Raw genomic sequence first — 20282 nt, 5'->3', positions numbered from 1 at the left:
TATATATATATATATATACATACACACATACACATAACAGAATATTATTCAGCCACAAAAAAGAATGAAATCTTGCCATTTGAGAAACATGGATGGATGAGAGCTTTATGAAATAAGTGAAATAAGTCAGAAAGATAAATATTATATGATTTCACTTATATGTGGAATTTTAAAGAACAAAACAAAACAGAAACAGACTCATAAATACAAAGAACAAATTGGTGTTTGCCAGAGGGGAAAGGGTAGGGACTGGGTGGAATAGGTAAAGGGGATTGAGAGACAGAAACTTCCAGTTATAAAATAAACAAGTCATGGGGATATAAAGTACAGCATGGGGAATACAGTCAATAATATTATAATGACTTTGTATGGTGACAGATGGTAACTATACTTACCATGGTGAGAATTTCGTGATGTATGTACTTGTCAAATCCCACCTGAAACTAACATAATATTTTATGTCAACTATATTTAAAAAAGAAATCATTTTAAAAGACCAACAATCCAGTAGAAAAATAAGCAATGACTAGTCACAGAAAAAGGAAATGCAAACATATCTAAAAGCATTTGAAAAGATGTTCAACCTCACTCATAAGAGAAATTTAAATGAGAACTACAAGGATACCCATTCCCCTATCATATTGGCAGAGGAAGTGAAAACATCAGATTGGCAGAACTGATAATCTGTGTGTTGGCAAGAGGGTGGGAAAAGCCTACGAAGGGCAACTTAGCAAAATCTACCATAAATTTACAGCCTTTTGACCTTTATATTCCCAATGCTGGCATATGGCCAAGAGAAACACTTACATGTGTGATAAGATATGTGTATAATGTTTCTATGTGGTGTAGATGGTCATAGCAAAAGACAGGGTACAGCTCAAATGTCCATCAACGGGCCACACTAAGTAAGGTACACGGAACTATCATACCCTCTGCAGCCACAGGAAAGAATGCAAATTCTCCACATGTTCTAATTGGGAAAAATTCCCAAGGCATGTTTGATAATCTGAAAAAGGCCAGCTGCAGAACAGTGCATATAATGTGCTCCATTTGTGTAAAAAGCAAGAAGATAAATATATATCTGCATATGTTATATCTTTTTGTAGTTTTTAAACCATATATATGAATTAACCATTCAAATTTTTAAAAAATATATTTTAAAATAAGTAGACTTATTGTAGTGATCATTTTGCATTATATACAAATGTAGAATCATTATGTTACACACCTGAAACTAATGTAATGTGTCAGTTATACCTCAGTTTTTAAAAATCCCTGAAAGATAATAAAACTGTTGCTTCAATCATGAACAATATTTTTGATGTAACATTTTGAAAACATATAAACATTATTCCTAGGATTATATGTTCATGTTTGCCTTGATTTTTGAGTTCAGTTTTCTATTGAATTGAAGCCTGGCTCCATTCACACACTTGTCTTATAATCACATGATTCCTGAGCCTGTAATCACAGTAATTCTCCACCACCTGGGAAGAGGTACAGGAAAGACTCTCTGTCACAGTATAGAAATCTCTGAACACCTGGACAGAATGAAGTCCTCTCCCAGGAAGTCCTTGAAGAAATGTGAGCAAGTTTTAACAAGTGACAGAATAAGCTTTAAGCACCAGCCTAACAGTAGGCATGCGGAGAACAGCTTTCACTGCCTAATGACCTGCACGATGCGCAAACATTTTAAAAAAGGCAGAACAAAAACCGATGAATAGAATCAATGTACTGCTCCCATTAGCCAAGCTTGAACGTGTGGAATATTAGTGCCTTTTCTTTCTCAGTATTTGCACAACACATAATGAAAGAGAACAGTCCCCAGTAAGAAGAGGCTCTCAACCATTCCTGAAGACAGGAATCATTCCGCAGTCCACAAGATGACAGGGAGACAGAAGGCGGATGCAGTGAGAGATGAGGCTGCAGGGACAAGCAGAAGCCAGTCCATAAAAGCCTCTCAGAGCAACACAGAGCCTCTGAGTGTCTTAAGCAAAGGAAAGATCTGACTGATCTGTATTTTAAAAAGCCTACTCTTGCTGTGACATGGAGAATTACGGGTGACAGGACCAGAGGAAGGGCTCACCAGTGAGGAGGCTCTATCGCAACAGGCCGTGGGAAAGGCGGGTAGGCTGCCGGCATGAAACAGTACACCAGAGATTGCGTCTCTCCATTTATTTGAGGTCAGGAACCCGGTGGCTAATTTCTCGTTCCTGCCCCAGTGTACCCTCCACTACCGAGCAGGTATTTTGTAATTCCCTTGTGAACTGAATCAGTGTCACAGGTGGTAGATGATCAACAGGAATGGCCGGGTGGTTATCCACCTCCTGCTGCTCAGTAGACAGCAGCGTGCCGGGGCAAGGACACTCAGGCGGAGATGGGACCTTACAACCCCTTGCATCTTGCCTCACCGGTGACGGGGACCCTCTGTTCCCTCCACTTCAGCAGTTACAACTCTGGAGAGAAAGAAGCTCAACATTCAGGGCTTCCTGTGTTCAGCTCTTCAGAGACCCCATGGGTCTTTCCCGGCCAGGATGTGTAAGTTTCTTCCTAGAAGTCTTTGCCAAAGTATTTTGCAGTCAGGCTGACATATTATGCCACAACCACCTATAAACAAGTCATGTCAGATCCTGCAAAGATAACAAACACTCAAAGCTCACATTCTGTGTGCAACAGGGATCCTCACATGATAGATAGTCCTTTGTAAACTTGTCTTGCCAATGGGTTTCAGCCCTGGACAAGTTCACTATGGATTCAGTGTGACCAAAGAGAATGGGAGTAAAACGCTCTTGGGGTGAAAGGGTTATACCCAACTTTATTTCCACGGTGGCAGGTCAGTCACTAAAATCCCATCCTCAGAGCAAGTCTGCACGCAGCAAGCCGATCTCTGCCTCTGGGCCCCTCTGCCCACACAGCCATCCTCTGGGCCTATGTCCTCAGCGCTGCCACTCCAGCCTCTGCTCTGCTCTCCTGCTGCCTTGCAGCCCTGCCACCATGTCTCCCAGAGCACTGGGCAGAGCTCTTTATATAGAGTGAATAACCACGCATTGCCCACACATGTGCAGTGAGCTAGCCAACCAGGGCCAGGTGAGAATCCTGGCCACAGGAACTCTCATTTTATCCACAAAACTCAAAGCTGGGAATTTACATTCCATGGGGGGAAAAAAAGGCATGCACAGTTTGTTTGTTTCAGAATGCAGTTCATCTTACACATAGTTTTTCTTCAAGTCAAGAAAAAAGTTTCCTAATTTAAAAAATTATATATATATATATATATATATATATATATATATATATGTCATATATACCTTCTTTTCACTGTTTCAAGGTGGCAGTGGGCTATAATATGTCATCCCACAGCAGACCCCGGTAAGGTTCCAAAACAGTAAGCCACTGTTCAAAGGACACTCCTTGGTGCAAATGTTGGTTTTCAGCCCATGAGACCATTTTCTGCATTTGCCCTGGAACATATAAACCCTTCATTTATCACTGGTTTTCCCATAAATTTCCTACTTGCCACAGAGCTGTGGACTTGCAAAAGTGCTTTCATTATTACTACTCTAGAAAGGCAGCGGGAAGCGGAGTTTGCTAAAATTTGTGCAAATTGTTTCTTGTTTCCTTTCGGGCCCTTGATCAGGAAATGTTTCACATGTGAGTAAGTATTGCTGGAGATTAATGGCTGCTGTTTGGAAAGGTCCATAGAAGTTCTTTCCTGCCAACATAAACATATACATTGTTCCAGCATAAGACCACGCTCACAGCGAGGATCATGTGTTAGCAGAAAAGACCCAGCAAGAGAACTCTTCTCGAATCAGTTTAGGGCCTTTCTCCCGAGTATGCAGTAGTATTAGTGAAATGGTTTCAACGGTTTACACCACTGCCCTGATTTATCTTTTAAACATAGATGATTTGGATAAAAGCGTTTGTTAACAGCGGTGTGATATGCATCTCTTTGAACCCTTGATGTGTTTTGAGGCTGGTCTGTGGCTGGTTGACATGATGCTTATGAAGTCAGATTTCAAATCGCACCTGGTCCAGTTAGCTTTGCAAAGAAAAATATTCCACATTTTGTCTGCATTTAGCAGATCCGAGGATGTCACAGATCCCACAGGGCTCGGGACAAAGCCTGCATCGGCAGGAAGACCTCCATCACCAAGGACCACTGGGGCTGAGACGGGAAGATCAGAGGAAGGAAGTGCCTAAAAATGGACCATTCTTTACTAAGTCTTTGGCCACTGACTTTCAGGAGTGTCACAGGAACTGATCAGAAGCAAGGAGGGAATGAAAAAGAGGTGAAAGGCTAGCCCAGGAATCTGCGAACTATGTCAGCTGCCAGCAGCTGTAAACAGTGCCTGTATGGTGACACCTCAGTTCAAATTCACTGTGGTCTAGATACACAGTTCTGCATCTTACCACTAAAGAAATTTGATAACTATAAAAACATTTTATATAAATTAATAGAAAAAAACCAGAAAAATGCACTTAAGGGGAAGATTTTACTTCACTTTTCAAAGTTTTCAACCACCAGCTCAGCAATGGCACTGCAACCAGTCACATGTGGTTTCATCACTAGTGATTTCTGTTGTTCAGCCTGTCACGCTCCTATTATGCTGCCAGGGTCCTCAGTATTTCATCCACAGAACTCAAAGCCGGGAATTTACATTCCGTGGGGAAAAAAAGGCATGCACAGTTTGATTGTTTCAGACACAGTTCATCTCACACACTCCAGGGCCTTTGTGCCTGCTCCCAGCACCGCCCGCGACCACGCAGAGCCAAGACCGCGCTACATGGACGGCGCGTGCAGGCGGCCCAGCTGCGCATCTGTCCAGCCCCTCCTGCCGGTCCTCCCACTGGCCTGCTCCTTCCTCCCAGTATCTCCTCCTTGCTGAGCACCGTTTCACCCACAAACTGCACTTCTTTCACTCTGTCCTTCCACTGCACCCACTTGGGCAGCTGCACCCCTAGATCCAGGGCTCTGCGACATGTGCCTCCCGGCAGAGGGCGCCGCTGCAGGCGGACTCCTTACCTCCGCACACTGGTGCCCCTAATGTCCCCGGGCACCTTCCTGCCCCACCCCGCTCAGCAGCGGGGCGGCGTGCACCTGATCATCCTTCACACCGCTGCTGGGCCCAGAGCTCCTCATGTTCAACAGAACGTAACGTTGTCTTTTCCTTGCTGAGAACACTAAGGCTTGGGGAGATCTCCCTCAGCTGCCCACCCCTCGGCTTCAAGCGTCTTCTTCATGCCCATCCACTCTTACTCCCTTCCTCTGTCGCAGAAGATGAAGGGCCTCCCTCTTTTTCGGGTCAAAAACCCAAGGTCAGCCCCCAAAACATACCTTTGATTCCCTCCCTTCTCCAAGACTGCTTCACCAAAAATCTCTGCTCCTTCCTGTATCCTGGACCCTGCTCGTTTCTGATCTTAGGACCCTTTAACCTCTTTCAACAATTACCTTTAAAATACAACACCTTCTTCTGCCGGGGACCCAAGCTGTGGGTAGGTTCCCCAACGTGAGGATGATGGCCTCAGACTCAGTCCAGCGAGAACTGAAGCCAGGCGGGTGGTGGTGACCACGCAGTCCCACTGCCCGGGTCTCCGGGCCCTCTTAGGTAGAAGAGAGCTGATTACAAGGACAGGGCAAAGTGAAACGCATTTGGAGACTGGTTTTTCTGAAATGCATTCAAGTGGACACACCAAGGAAATTTCCTGTACAAAATAGGTAAATTTTTTTTGCAACAAGAAAAAGAATTAGTATCCTGTTTTAGAACCATTTTACAAAAATATCCTTCAGCCCAGTTTTCCATGTTATGGTTTTTTGATGTTAGTACCATTTCCTTCGAACTCTTGTCGTTTTTAGGACAGCCAAATTGGCTGGCTTCTTTCAAAGGTTATTTTTGGACAAATACAAGGGGAAATGGATCATGGCACCCAAGCGACGGTCTGGGTGCCTCTGTTTCCAGTTTAGTCTGGGAAATGTGTGACCGGTTTTTCACCCAGGGAGTAAAAATGTCCCCGTTTATTAGAAAGTCCCGCTCTCGGAAGCAGCCAGGGACAAGGGTGGTGGAAACCTCGCCCGCAGGACAGTTCAGCACAGGCGCGCCCGCCAGGCCTCGCGCGAAAACCGCAGGCCGCGGCCGAAAATCCCGGGACGGGTCCCTCCCCGGGACAAAGGCCGCGGGGCCGCCAGTCGTCGACGAGACCCCTGCATGCAAACGCCCTGGGAGGGCGGCGCTGTCCAGCGCACGGGAGCAGACCCGCGATGCCGCACAGTCAGTGTGGAAGGAAGGGCGCGCTGGTTACACCGTCTGCTCAGCAAACCCTCGCACATCTCACACGACCGACGGCACAGACGGAGGCCACCAGCCCTGGGAACCGTCCCCCTGTCCGGTTCTCCAGTGTGAGCCCTTTCCTCCGCGGGTCCCCCTTCCGCACTGACCGGTGGTTCCAGTCCCCAGGACCCCAGGGCGCGACCGGACCGGTGAACACGAAGCTGGCGTCGTGTTGGGCCCAACCGTGCGGCGCCCGCGCGCTGCCCCCGCCTCCTCCCCGTCCAGGTCGCAGTGACCCTCGGGGCTCAGGTCAGGCTCTACCTCCCGATGTGACACACACTTGCCTCAACTTCTCCACCCAAAAAACGTCTCACCTTGTTGCAAAATGGCTTTGGCCCTGGTGTTCATAATATGAGTCTACTTGAAAGAAATTCTGGAGGCAAAGACACATATGAGGGTCCTGGGCCCACCCTGGACAGCCCCAGGGTGCAGATGCCACGCGGGAGGGGCGGTGCCCTGGGAGGGAGTTTGGAAGGGGCCGTGTGCAGGCTCGGGCACGTCGCTGATGTACAGGGGACAGAGGAGACACCCAGACATGCTTGCCAGCCCCGGTATTTCACCAAGTCTTGGACCACACCTGCGCCGTGGGGTCTTTGAGTCACATGCCACCACCCCATAAAGGGAGAGCAACAGTGGCCTTTGAAGGTGGGGGTGGGGGGCAACTCTCCAAGTGTTCCTACACATCAAGCCGGATGACCCGTAGGCCTGAGCCGAGGGGAACTTACCTCTCGAGGTAGAGCCCTGCCTCCCTTCTCAGCGCCAGAATTCTAGACAGATTGTTCTGTATCTCTAATCTGACAAACCTGGCACATAGCTGCCACATTTTCACCAGCCCACTCTGATTTGCTAACGCCCCCTTTCCCCCCCTCTTACTTCCACACCCCCCCTCCCACGTGGTGATGCTCATGACAGGCATCTGCTAAGGAACATCTATCTACAGCTCTGACATAGGGACACTCTCATCCTAACAAATCTAATATTGCAAAATCTGCATTTACAAGTAACACACATATAATGTGTGTGTGTCTAAATATATGGGGGATGGACTGTTTGCTTTGCAAATGAATGCACCATGGAATTCCTAAGGATACCAAGTCCTTTGTTTCTCTTTTCCTTCGCTGCTTCTCCCCCAAATATCTTACATATTTTATTTATTTACTGCTGCTCAGAAATATATCTGTTGTGTAAGGCAGGGTATCTTTCATTAATCAGAAAGATTAATAGAGAGCAAATGCATTTCTTGGGAAGCTTCTGGCTGATTTCTTTAATGCCTTGGATGTGTGGGCTTCTATTTCGCACGCCGAGGCTCTGGAACCTTGTCTGACAACACCATGTCCATGAAAGCCACATGAATCTTCAATACCTCTCTGCACCCCCGTGACAGGACAGCCTTCTGCAGAAATGTGAATCTGGAAGAGCCACGGGCCTCACACAGGCCGCCGTGCCTGGAGAGTGATGAGCCGATGACATTGCTTTGTGAAGATGGCCCGGACAGCCGCAGTACCTCCTACTCAGGCCCATAGCTGTCCGCTGGGGGCAGCTTCAAAAGCTGGATGAATAGATTCTGTCTCTTTACACAATGAATGTTAATAGGCACAACATCGAAACCACATTTCTGGGAGGGGCGAAGCTATTTTTAGTAATAGTGGTGCTCTGGAGAATTTCATCTTTTGCTGTGAAATGCAAATGTGATTTTTCTCAGCCCGTAAATGGTAAGCTCAACCATGTTTGTTTGTTTTTAAAAATTTGAGTTTTGTATTTCTATTTCTCTTACCCCAGGGTTTCCTTATCTGTGCGCACACACAGATGTGGACAGGATCAGAGCAGGCTAGCCCACCCTAGTTTAGGGTAGGCTGCAAATAATACCTCTGATGTGAACAGGACCAAACAGATGCTTCACCCCACGCAATTGTTCTATTCCCCTAGAGGCTCATACAAGCTAAGAGCCTAACAAAGACAAAAAGGAAAACAGCGACTTTATTCTGAAGTCATCCTTTCCTCAAAAATAAAAGTTATTGTTTCCCCACTTCCAGAAATACAATCGTCCAGGGTTCAGAAACTCAGGAATCCCAACGCCCTGCTGGGTCCCTAACAACATTCACTGGATGGGGGACCCGGCCTTCGGGAGCCCCAGAAGGCCGGTGAGCAAGGCCCATGCGAGGGGCACAGGATCAGGAGGCCAAAGATGAGACCAGGGCAAATCCTTAATCCTTCTGGGCCCCAGTTTCCTCATTAAAAAACAGAGATAATCATGCGCACATTTTCATGAGATCCAAATAACGTACTTGACAAGGTTTGTGAAAGCATTAGATCTCCACAAAACAAGTCCAATAATTTATGTGTATCTTAACCCCAGTGACACTGTTGAAAATTGAAGGTGAAAGATACCAAAAAATGAGAAACAAGGCTGATTTAAACAAAGCCTTTTTCTTCTTTCCTTGTTTCTCTCTCCCTCTCTTTCCCGCTTTTTATCTCTCTCTCTCTGTCTCACTCTACCTTCTAGAAAAAAACAAAAGCAATGATTGATCTTAATTCTGCCTTCTAATAATCGTGACTTTCCTACAGTTTTCAACAATGGCCGCATGAGTTTTTTAACCTCAGTGATTACCTACTGCTGAGAAGAGAGGCCTGCGTTAAATTCTTACCAAAGTCATATCATGAAGCAATGTTCTGTTTCTAGAAGCTTGAATTTGGAATCAGCATCTATTCACTTATTTGTGCATTCAACAAGTATTTATTCAGTGCTAACTTGTGCCAGGCATTAGGGATGCAGAGGTGAATAAGAGAAATGTCGCCCCTCGGCCCATGAAGGGCACAGTGCAGGGAGGGGGACAGACTCACGGTCTCTAGTTTCATGGCCTGGGGACTAGGGACAGTGTTGGGAAGATCCAACTCTACCTGTAACTCCCCTTCCATTATGCTGAGCAGCTGGATGAGGTCCTCCTTGGACAGCTCCAGGGACTGCGCGCTCTGCTGTTCGCCTTCTCCGGACGGTCTCACATGCCGTTTGACAGTTCCTGAGGCCACGCCGTCCTCCTCCTTCCTGTGGGACCTGTTCTTTCTGGTGTCTTCTGAGAGACTCTTGCCATCAGCATTGCTGATGGTGGAAGACTTGGGGCAGGAGATATGCCCACCGGGGGAACTTTCCCCGCCCTGGTTTCGGGATCTCATTCCCACCTACGATGCATGAAAAAGAGAAGATGTTGTTACCACCACTGAAATTACTTTTGTCTAACTACTTAGAAACTTACAGCATCTTTACACCACCACCAATACAGAAAAAGCGAAGATCAGTCCCAGTTAGCTGCCTTAGAACTTTAATGAATGTGTCATCAAAATCTTCAAGAAAAAGTGGAAGTGTGATTCTAACCTGAGAAACACACCGAGCCGAACGAACAAGCTCAGCACCAACTGTGCTAAGTCATGCTGAAGGTACGAATCTCTGATACGATGGCATTCGAATGGCATTTTACTTTTGTGGTCTTCTCCCCAAAAACATTATCCAAGTCTAATAATGAGGAAAACACTAGAGACACCCCAGTGGAGAGACAATTGACAAAATTCTTAACCAGTAATCTTTAAAACTATCAAGGTTACCAAAAACAAGGAATATCTGAAAAAACGTCCCAGCCAAGACAAGCCTAAGGACACATGACAGCTAAGTGTAGTATGGCATCCTGGGTAAGACTCCGGAACAGAAAAAGGACATTAGGGAAAAACAGGAAATATGAATAAATCATGGACTTCAGTCAGTAATAATGTATCAACATTGGTTCGTTCGTTTTGACAAATGCACCAAACTAATGTAAGATGCTGATCATAGAAGAAACTGGATATGGAGCCCATGGGGACCCCCAGTACTATCTTTGCAATGATTCTATAAATCTAAAGCTGTTGTAAAAGAAAAAGGTTATTTTTTTTTAAGTGATTCTAAATTAAGGCTATCAGAGAATTAAGACCTCAAACCCTGCCAGGAACCAGTTGGAAGTCACAATGTGCAGGAAGATCTGTGCAGGGCGGAGGGGGCCTGAAAAGGACAGGGGAAAGGGAAGCCAAGGGAAGACGTGGTGTAGATTTTAGGGGTCCAGAATTCTGTCTTTCCATAGCCTCTTCTTCAGAATCAGGTTTTTTTAAATGTCGGTCACTTACGGTAATAGGAACACAAAGAACTGGAAGAAAGCAGATCAATTTCAAAATCAAAGTTTAAAAAAATATTTTGAGGTAAAATAAAGGAAAAAGAAAAATCAGCCATCCACTTGTCCCATGGGGGGCACATTCGAGTCATACCGTCCATCACAAGTGCTTTACAGATTATCTGTCAGCCTCTGAACAAAAGAGCTTGACAGACAGGTAACAGGCTGAACTCCAAGGCTAGGATGCAAGGTGCAGGGAAGAGAGCGCTCAGTTGCTGGGGGCTGCACTACAAAATTTGTCTGAACCCTTAAATACAGCAGCTCAGAGCATGGGCTTATTTAAATATCACAGGATAAATAGTCCTTCTCCTGAACAGCTAAGCAGCGAGGTTTTCATTCCTCATTCCAGATAAAATACAGAGACTTGTTTTCTAAAGTAAATTTCCCTTATGAACCCAACCATACTTATGAAACTAAGGAAAGCTTTTCAAAGCCCTAGGTTTATAATAGAATCATAAATATAGTGATGTTTCCTTTCAGATTGTGCACAGTCAATTCTTCCAAGAAATCTTGAAATCTACATTCACGCTGCCTTTTTGAATGGAACTCTTGTAATCAAATGGGCCCTTTTGTGTGCATGTGAACTTTATACAATACCCTAAATTTTGAACAATATAAACCGAGTTAAGTGGTCCTTAACAAGGGCACCCTATTTTCTGGTCCACTCAGTGATTAGTTCTTGAAATTTTAGAGCATCTTTTGTGCTTCCCTGGTCAACAAAGAGTAGATGTGTCCTTGGAATGGAAACCAGGTTCGCCGGGCAGACCTACTACACTTCATCACAGCTCACATCTGTCCTCACCTCATGGGAACTCTAAGACGCAAACGCCAGTCTGGTCAACCAGTGTATTTCCATCATGCAGGAACATTCCCCCTGCGTATCTTACTTGGTTCAGTCTAGTTATAAACATCCCAACTCACGAAATGTGCAAACATTTCTCATGACATTATCAATCATTCTTACCAGCACAGACTTTTCATAAACATTCCTAGGCCTGCCCTCCGTTTTCTCTACAATCTTCTTTCATTTTTTTTCATCCTGTTTATGCAACAGGCTGTGCTAAATGATTTTTCATTGCTCATCATCTATATTCATAAACCCTCAAAATAACCAAGGTTTTTGTTTAATTTAAGGCATTTACATCCTATTAGGATAGATGGAGTCAGACTGACTGAAAATTTTTCTGAATAATTTCATAAAATGTTTGAACTCAAGAAAGGGGTTTCTCTTGGCACCACCGCCCTGCTGCTATAATGGGGAGTTGGAGAAAAACAGGACTGGCAACACAGAAAAACGTGATGCTGCCCTGGCCTAAAACTATGGTGAGACACTGTATGAAATTTTAAGATCTTTCAGGGAAGAGAACAGCAGATCTGGAAAAGACTTCCAGAAAAAAAATTAGTAAGAAGAACAAGAAAACAGATCAGGGAACTGCTATGAAACAAGAGATTTTTTAATATTTAGATACCTGAGTCTGAATGATGTACAGTTCAAGGGTCTTTAGCTTTGAATGTAAAAGTAGGGTGACTGTCTTTCTAACATTTCGATGAAGACGGGTGCCAGGTCACCCTTCCGTACTCATTTCTACCAACTATAACAGGGGTTTGTGGGTTTCTTTTCTTTTTTGCTTCCATCAGAGAAAGAAGGCTACTATCAATTGAATAAAAGAGAAAAACATTTAATTTTTATTGAGAAATTAGATATAGTAATCACATACTGACACAACTTTTTTGGCATTTTCAACATCTCTGACTCATTCTTGAACCTCAGATACATTTTAAATATTTTTACATTTATAATACTTTATTAGTGTAATTCTGATATTGCTATTCAAGTACACATAGTATAGAATATAGAGCTGTTGACTACATAAAAGGATGAAGGCCTTCAAATTTAAGTGATTTACCCAACTCTTCAGCTATCTGGTAAATTTTAACCATATTCCTTCAACTGGACCACTACAGCCTTTTCAGACACATTAATTGTACCTGTGGCCTCTGAAGAATGCTGCCATTTAGTTTAATTAAAGTTGCTAAATATTTGTTTTATCATCTGACAAAGAGAATATCCCTGGGAAATTACCAGACTCCCCATCGGCTGACACTGGAATTCCTTCCTGTACTTCATCACCGCTGAAAAGGCCCAGCTCCAGAAATGACTGAGAAGCAGGCATTTCCCTTCCAGCAGCACAGAGACCCATGCGGAGCCATAAGGGCAAATGCCTCAGTCTTGATCTCACCAGTCTATTTGATGAATTATTCTTAAATATCACCTCTATTCACAATAGAGCCTCTGGCCTTTATTAAAGAGCTTCTTATAAAGAGCACTGGGTTATGTATCTGACATACTTAGTGTCATATCATGATATCCCAATAACAGTCCAGAAGGCAGGATCTATAATTATCCCTCTTAGAAAGATAAGGAAAGTGAGCCTTAGAGAGAGTCAGGTGTCTGTCCAAGAGAATGCGCAGTACCCAGGAAGGCCTGGACTAGCCGCAGGCCTGCCTGACTCTCCCAGCCGGAGGGGACATCCGATGGAAGCCTCTCCTCCATGTCAGAACTACTGCAATCCAAGCGAGGCCACAGCCACCCCCTCGGGGCTGAAGTGAGTCTGCCCACAGGGTCTAGCACCCATCAAACGGTGCCAAACAACAACTAATATGGAGGTCTACCCTTCCAGGAAGCTTTTTTCTCTAGTACCTACTTCATACCTTTATCCGCCAGGACCACGTTCTCTTCCTCACCACTCACGCTGCCTGTCCACTTCCCAGTTCTGGAGGCTCCCAGAGGAGCTGAAGAGTAACTTTACCCAAAAAGATTTCTGACTTTTTGAATTGAAAAAGTCACTAAGACTCTAGAAACCTACCAGTTGTTCTACGACCAGCTACAAATTGAATCATTTTTTGAATTTGGCAAATTAAGAAAAATTCTAGTTTGTGCAGTAGCTGATCATTCTAGTAAGCCCACTGTACAAAATATCCTGTTAGAAAAAAATGTTTGTCCTTAGGCAAACATTCTCAAATGATCATACTGCATTTTCAAGAAAGGTGGGGCAGGCAGATCACAGTTGCTGGTCACTGTTAACGAGACAGGTTGACTTTCTTGAAGGAGAAAGACACGCAGGGCTTGGTGAGCACCCGGCCCCCTGCTCCCAGCGGGGAGGAGATCTTGCACAGAGCACCCCGTCTGTGTGCTGGCCATGCCCTCGTGGGTTCTCAGCGCCTGCACATGTCACCCGTTCTCAGGCGTCCTTTAAATGCCTTTTCTTTTAAATCCCTAGACCATTTCTTAACATAAAAGAAGAACTTAACAATAATTGTAATGTAGGGAGTCATGGGTTGTGTCTGTTTTGAACGTCTCCCAACTTCTGTCTAATTGTCCCCGAGTATCTCCCTAGTCTTGGATTACCTACGGAGAGTCTACATTGAAAACAGAGCATAGTTATTACTCCATAAAAACCATAAAAAGTAAAAATAATTCCTATTGAAACACATTCTGTGACTGCAACAAGCCACCTGATCGCCAGACTCCTGTCGCTCTGCTGCTGGTCAAGGGTCTGCGGATTCTGAACCAAGCAGCCAATCTTCACACACTTAGCTGTGGATGTGAATTGCACGATGCAAATCTGGCAAGGACAGTAAAGAGAACTCTGTGATTAGTCGACTAAGGAGCATTAGGAATTTACCTAAATGCCATGCTCTCACAATGCAGGCGTTTCAAGCTCAGTGTGTAGACAGGAAGTAGGTAAGAAAATGAGTCACCACTTGCTGGAATAATTTTTTCAAACACGAATGGCCCCTGGCCACCTCTCTTACCCACCCTCTAGCCCACCTACCTGAGCATACCTCCCAGCCCCACAGAGCACCGTAAGTGTCCCACGACTGAGTCCATCAGTGTCCTTAGCATTTCTGCTCCTAAAATGCTGAGTCCTTCTGGAGATGACTGCCACTGGCCCCAGGGAATCAAGAGAGCCACATGCCCACCGCTAGCCCCACGGCCACCTCCTCTGTGATGCCAGGCAGGCTACTCACGCTCTCCAGCCCACTGGTTATCGCCTCTGTACCAGGAGGTTAGTGCCTCTCCACCCACCGTGTGTATGTGGCATTACAAAGCCTGCCCTGCTCTCATATGATGTGACAGTGTTTACCAGCAACAGTAAGGCAGGAAGCATTTGTCTGTGACAGATTCCCTATCAAATACCTCTCAACACCCTCATAGAAGCACCACCAGAGACAAAGACAATTCACTCTCAACTGGGATTGTCCAGCAGTTTTTCTGTAAAGGGGTAAATCTTAAGCACCGCGAGCTTTGCAGCCATGTGGTCTCTGTCGCGTCTACTCAACCCTGTCACTGTACCATGAAAGAGGCCCGGACAACATCCAAGCAGATGAGTGTGGCTGGACTTGACCCTAGCCCTCAGTTTCCTGACCTCGGTTTAGATCATGTAACAAACATGACTGATGGGTACATTTAAACTGGGAGAAAGGGAAATGGTTTCTGCCACCCCCTCTTCCCGTTTGCAGTAATTAGAAAAATGCTGCAAATAAGAGAGGAGAAAAAACTGAGGGAAAAGATAATCTAGTAGCCGTGCCGTCTCCCTAGCCAACCTCTTCTCTTCCAGGTAAGTTGAGGGAGGACGTGCATATAAAGGGCTTCTTCCCAAGGGCTGAGAGGGCTACGGTGGGAGAGCCTGACACACTGTCCCTTGAGAGCAGGGGTCCCACCGGCACTGGCCATGCCGCGGGGCGTGCAGAGGGTAGAGATTCAGCACGCGTGTCTGCACAGAGGGTCTGACGGACACTGATGCCCGTTCGGTCTGTACAGGAGCCGCAGAAGTGGCTGTGTGCCCTGCAAGGATGGGAGGCAGCCGGCGTGCTGACAGAGGAGGCGCCGCGGTGGAGGGCTTCCGAGCAGATCCCCTAGGCTGGGGATGAAGGGAAGCTGCTGAGCACTTCAGGGACCTGCAGCCCGGTGAGAGTTACGACAGGGTTCCAAGGCCGCAGGGAGGCCGGGGGCTTCCCGGAGCGCAGGGGCACTGCCCTCCCCAGGGCGGGCTGGGAGGCAACCACGGAGGACACGGGGGGACCAGCGGTTGCTGGGGCCCCATGCTAGGTTTAATGCTCTGCTGTCACTGTCTTGTTATTCTTCATTATTTTTTACCCCAAGTCGCCACATTTCAGTTATGCACCAGGCTCCCTACATCATGCCCTGCAGCCCACCCTGACCACTGACTATAGGAGGCGGTGAGCCTGAGCCAGACCTGCGGACGCTCCCACCCCCTCACCTCTGCCGGACTCGTCATGTCTGCAACCTTCCCCGCCAAAGGATGAAGAACTCTTTCCACGATGCCCCCCATAATCAGAGGACAGGCTTGGGAGGAGGGAGAGAAAACACTGCAGTGGAATTCTGATTTATTTTACCATTGAGCTGTGCATAGTGAATTTAACTGAAAAAAAAAAAAAAAGAATCAGCAGATACAGTTGGATTTACCAGGAAATACCCAGGTTAAGTTCTCGTCAGGCGGGGACTAGAGGGAAGGAGTGTGGGTGGGGGAGTGTTGGATTCTGTCACGCAGAAGTGAAGGATTAGAACTACGTCCTTGAGTCTTGGGGTGTCTTCATCGCGTTGCAGTTCCATACGCCGTAAAGCACCCCGGGACGCCCAGGCAGCATGCCGAGGAGTGTGTGCACTGCTACCACCACGTCCCCGGCGCCAGCTTTGAAAAAGAAGAGCAAGAGATGCGACTCGCCGGGCCGTGGGCAGCCAGAGCGCTGGGCCTCTCCGGCAGTGAAATCACCGCTCGGCACCTCTGGGAAGAGCTTGGCGGGAGCTTCTGGGGAAGGGGGCTGACCGGCCGCCGGCCCTCGGCCCCCAGGCTCTCCACTGCCCTTCTCTGCCCCCCGCTCGCCTCCCTCCTTTAGGCGGCTTTGCTGTTTTCCCCACCTGTGTCACTGACTGAAATCACACAGATGGGAGCCCAGTGATCTCGTTCTGCAGCACCAGGGGCTTCCCAGCCCCAAGCGTACCTAGAGCCCAAACACGGCGCCCCACCCGCTGGGCCCTCGCTCTTCCAGACTCTCAGCAACCAACCTGGCTAAATGCAAACCACCCCAGCTCCCTGTCCCTCGGGTCTTTACCAACCTTAGGGAATCTTTGATTGAAATTAAAACGGAAGTAGCCATTTCTAAGAGGCTGGGTTGAAGGTAAGGAAAAGACAGTATCTCTTTAACTCATTCTACTGCAGAAGATGTTTTTTTTCCAGAAGATGAGCCATGTGGGGGGGGGAGGGGAGTAGCAAGAAGAAATCTGGGAACGTATTTTTTTCTCTTCCCTCTCAACACGCTTAATCCCCAAGTTCCCTTTTGCCCACTAGTGAGCACCAGCACCCTCTGTGTCTCGGTCTGACAGTCCCTTCTTGGAGGGCCAAGGCGAGTCCAGAGCTCACACAGCAGACGCATCTCAGCTCCTACACCTGGTGTCTTACTCCTGAGCAGGCGGGCAGCACGGCCAAGGCCGTGCCAGCCTTCCAGGGCTCTAGGAGCACATGCGGGTAGAGAAGCTCCCTCCGGAAGCCTCGGCCAGGGCTCCTCAGACTTTGGCATCACCGGAGGGTGGAGGGACACACAGACCCTCAGTCCCCCGCAGCACACACACAACCGCTGATTCCGTGGGCCTGGGGCGACCTGGGAATCTGCATCGTGAGCAGATCCTGGTCCCAGGATCACACCAGGCCTCTGTGGCGAGGAAGAACGAGAACAGGTCCAGGAAACTGCAGAATGGCCTCAGAATGCCTTCCTCCTACAACTGGAGGCTTTCTCCTCTTCCCATAACCAAACTACAAGTTTTCCACTTGGCCAGAAAAAAAATTAATTGTAGCTGTTAACATGACAGATTACATGCCTCCTTATCACGTATCACCCAGCAAGTCCCTTGTCTGAGGGCTTAGACTTGTGGGTTACAAAATGATGCCCCACAGGCCAAAATTTCTTTGTAGGGTATATGTGTTAAACAAGACATTTATTAGAAGATTTCATAGCATAATCCAGATTTTCAGATTTTATGGAAGAGAATCAGAAGTGGCACTGCTGAGCCCATTTCCCTCGCAGCTGACATGGCTGGAGGTGAGCCGTGGCCAGCCCATTTCCGTGGGGCATTTACTCTCATTCGCCACCACTCTCGGCATTCTCCTGAGCACCGAGACCCTTATTTTTATTCCTACATTTGCATTATGTTTTTCTTCTAGTAGAGAAATTTTTCTCTGTATCTAAGGATAAAAACAAAAGCTACATCAAGAGGGTTTCATGTTTCAAGAAGAGAAAGGAGAGAATACTTAGTAATGTCCACCCTATGGGTTTAAGATGTGGGCTCTCTGCCAGCCGCACCTGTTATTACCTGCCTGTCTTCTGAGACCCTGTGAGTCTGGGGCCAGTCTGACCATCCCAGGTGGCGGGCAGAAATGCATGGGGGGTGGGGAGAAGCAAGAGGCAGGCTCTGCATGCAGGGTGATCAAGGAGACCCCCCCACCCCGGAAAGGAGCTGTCCAAAGGGAAGAGGCTACAGTATGTCCCGACTTGATCCAAGGGCATGGTCGCTTGGCCAGGGGAGTGGGCATGTTGTGCCCTGAAGGAAATGTGCTCCTGGGGGAGCCTGGGGGAGCCTGCACAGACGTGCCCGCAGCTCAGGCTGCCAGGGCTGCAACACAGCTGCAGAAGGCACACCAGGAAGGGCTCTGGAAGGAGCTGGGCACCTGCCTTGAGAACGGGCTCCGCAGGAGGCCCAGGGAGGATCTGCGGGGGGCATCTGCATGGCCACTGCTGGGACCCGTGGGGGTGGGAGAGGCACCAACAGATGCCCAGCTCGAGGGCAGGACAGAGGGCCTGAGAGACCCCTGTGCCTGGGATCACCTTTTAAATTAACCTGAGGAAGGTGGAGAGGAGGTTCTGCAAGCGTTTTGGCAGAAACTAAGATAAGGAAATACCTCACTGCTAACTGTTGACTATCACGCTTCCTGTTAACCCCCCGACTTTCTCAGCTTGAACACTACGGATTCTATTTCACTTCACTAACATTTTTGGTCACCACTGTACCAAATAACAAGCACATGCTGGGTACAAGGACAACACACAAAAATAAAACATGCTCCTTCCTTCGAGAACACCATAGTCCAAGAGAGTGGGTTCTAAATTTTTTTGATGGTTAAAGCCATTATTTAAAAATATAATCCTTTATCCCAACATTTGTATATCTATTGGTAAATTACAAGTGTTATGCCAATCTCCTAATGTATTGCACATATGATAAATTATATCCACTAATAAATATTGTGGAAGCTCATACTCCTTTGACTTCTCATGTGACAATCGGTGTACAAAACAGGCATTTAAACAAATTTTTAAAAATAGGAATCTTTGAAAATGATTTCATAGCTGTGTTGGATGTGAGGACTCATTAGACTTGATCCTGAATAAGTCCAGAGACCACACAAAGTTGGAACCGTGCAAAGGCAAGTGGCTGTCGGTCAGGACAGAGCATCAAGCTCTGGGGACTCGGCGTTTCTCTGGCCGCAGTCATCCCGGGGGGGGCCTGGGGATGAGTGAGCACTCTGCGGTCTAAGGGAAGAGTATAAATAAAAGCACATAGCTGGGTAGGGGTCTGACGTAGACTTGGAGTCCAAAATGAAGCACCAGTGAAATAAAATACTATGTTTGTAACTAAGCATAATGGGTTCATTCAGGGAAATCGCATCTGATAAGAATACAGTCTGTATTTGCATGTTCGCCTTCTGTTTGTGCCTGACATGCCCCTGCCATCCCTTCACATCAGGTAAAAAAATAGCAGACCTTGGTGGTCACTGTGGTAACTAAATAGTGGGAATGCAGGCAGAGGAAGGAATGTTCTATGGTGACATATCAAGAAAGTAAAAAACACAGGTTATTTTTAATTCTGGCTATGTTCCTACAATTTTAATGTCTAAACATTACGATGTACATAAATAGTAAAGTCTGTTTCTCATGTAGCCGTGAGAAAAAATAAGTTCCCAGTAATTCAATATGACTTTCTTATTCTGTTGACATTTCACTTTCATCAGCTGCCATTCAAGCCAACAAAAATGCCCCAAGTAAGGATTTTCCAAATTCGTAGCCAGGAGGGGGTCCCTTCCTCCCCTTGTCTTCTGCCCCCCTCTGTTCCTAGCACATGAGCACGACTCACTACCCGGGGTACTTGGCCTGAGACCCGCTTCCCTGGCCGCGGTGATGGGGGTGATTCTGGTCATCCGCAGGCTCTCAGGGAATGACGCGTGTGGCCAGGGACAAAGGTGTGCCGGGCAGCTGAAAGACCAGAGTGGGGAGGTGGTGCCGCTCATGAGCAAACGGTTTCCCCACCCTGTGCACAGCCAGCTTTCCTGGGCAGAGACTGAGCCTGCTTCCTGGGCTCCTGGTAAGGGCCTAACCGTCCCTGTCCCCTCTACACCTCTGCTCTGCAAAACGTGCCCAATGGCCAGTGGGAGCATAAGAAGAAATAAGAACAGAAAAAAACAGAACATCCAAACCTGGAAAGATAAGAGAACTAGTTCTAAAAAACTCCCTCATAATACCCTATCCAAAAGATACTGACATAAGTGAATTGCGAGAAAATAGAGTTTCTGTTCTAAGGATTGTAAATGGCTGAATTTTGCTTGAACAAAAGTTCTACCCAGGACCATAGACTTAGAGGTTTCCTCTTTGTCTATAGATTTCACTTAGATTATAAACCAATTAT

The 20282-nt window shown here is 46.8% G+C and overlaps 1 protein-coding gene across 5 annotated transcripts in view; it reads right to left on the bottom strand.

Moving 5' to 3' along the window:
• Positions 1 to 20282, bottom strand: part of FILIP1 (filamin A interacting protein 1) — a 156018-nt gene that overhangs the window by 68274 nt on the left and 67462 nt on the right. For 4 of the 5 annotated variants that reach the window (XM_057494328.1, XM_036916181.2, XM_057494330.1 and 1 more), the window contains exon 2: positions 9228 to 9506. In XM_057494328.1, the coding sequence (XP_057350311.1) occupies positions 9228 to 9500 (273 nt within the window). In that variant the 5' untranslated portion in view covers positions 9501 to 9506. Of the gene's footprint in view, positions 1 to 9227; positions 9507 to 11991; positions 12067 to 20282 lie in introns of those variants that run through there. The other variant, XM_057494329.1, reaches the window with a different exon arrangement.

The sequence above is a fragment of the Manis pentadactyla genome, chromosome 16, assembly GCF_030020395.1.
Source record: "Manis pentadactyla isolate mManPen7 chromosome 16, mManPen7.hap1, whole genome shotgun sequence".
Classification (NCBI taxonomy): domain Eukaryota; kingdom Metazoa; phylum Chordata; class Mammalia; order Pholidota; family Manidae; genus Manis; species Manis pentadactyla.
The sequence above is the reverse complement of the archived record's forward strand: the minus strand, read 5'-3'. Positions and strand labels throughout refer to the sequence as shown.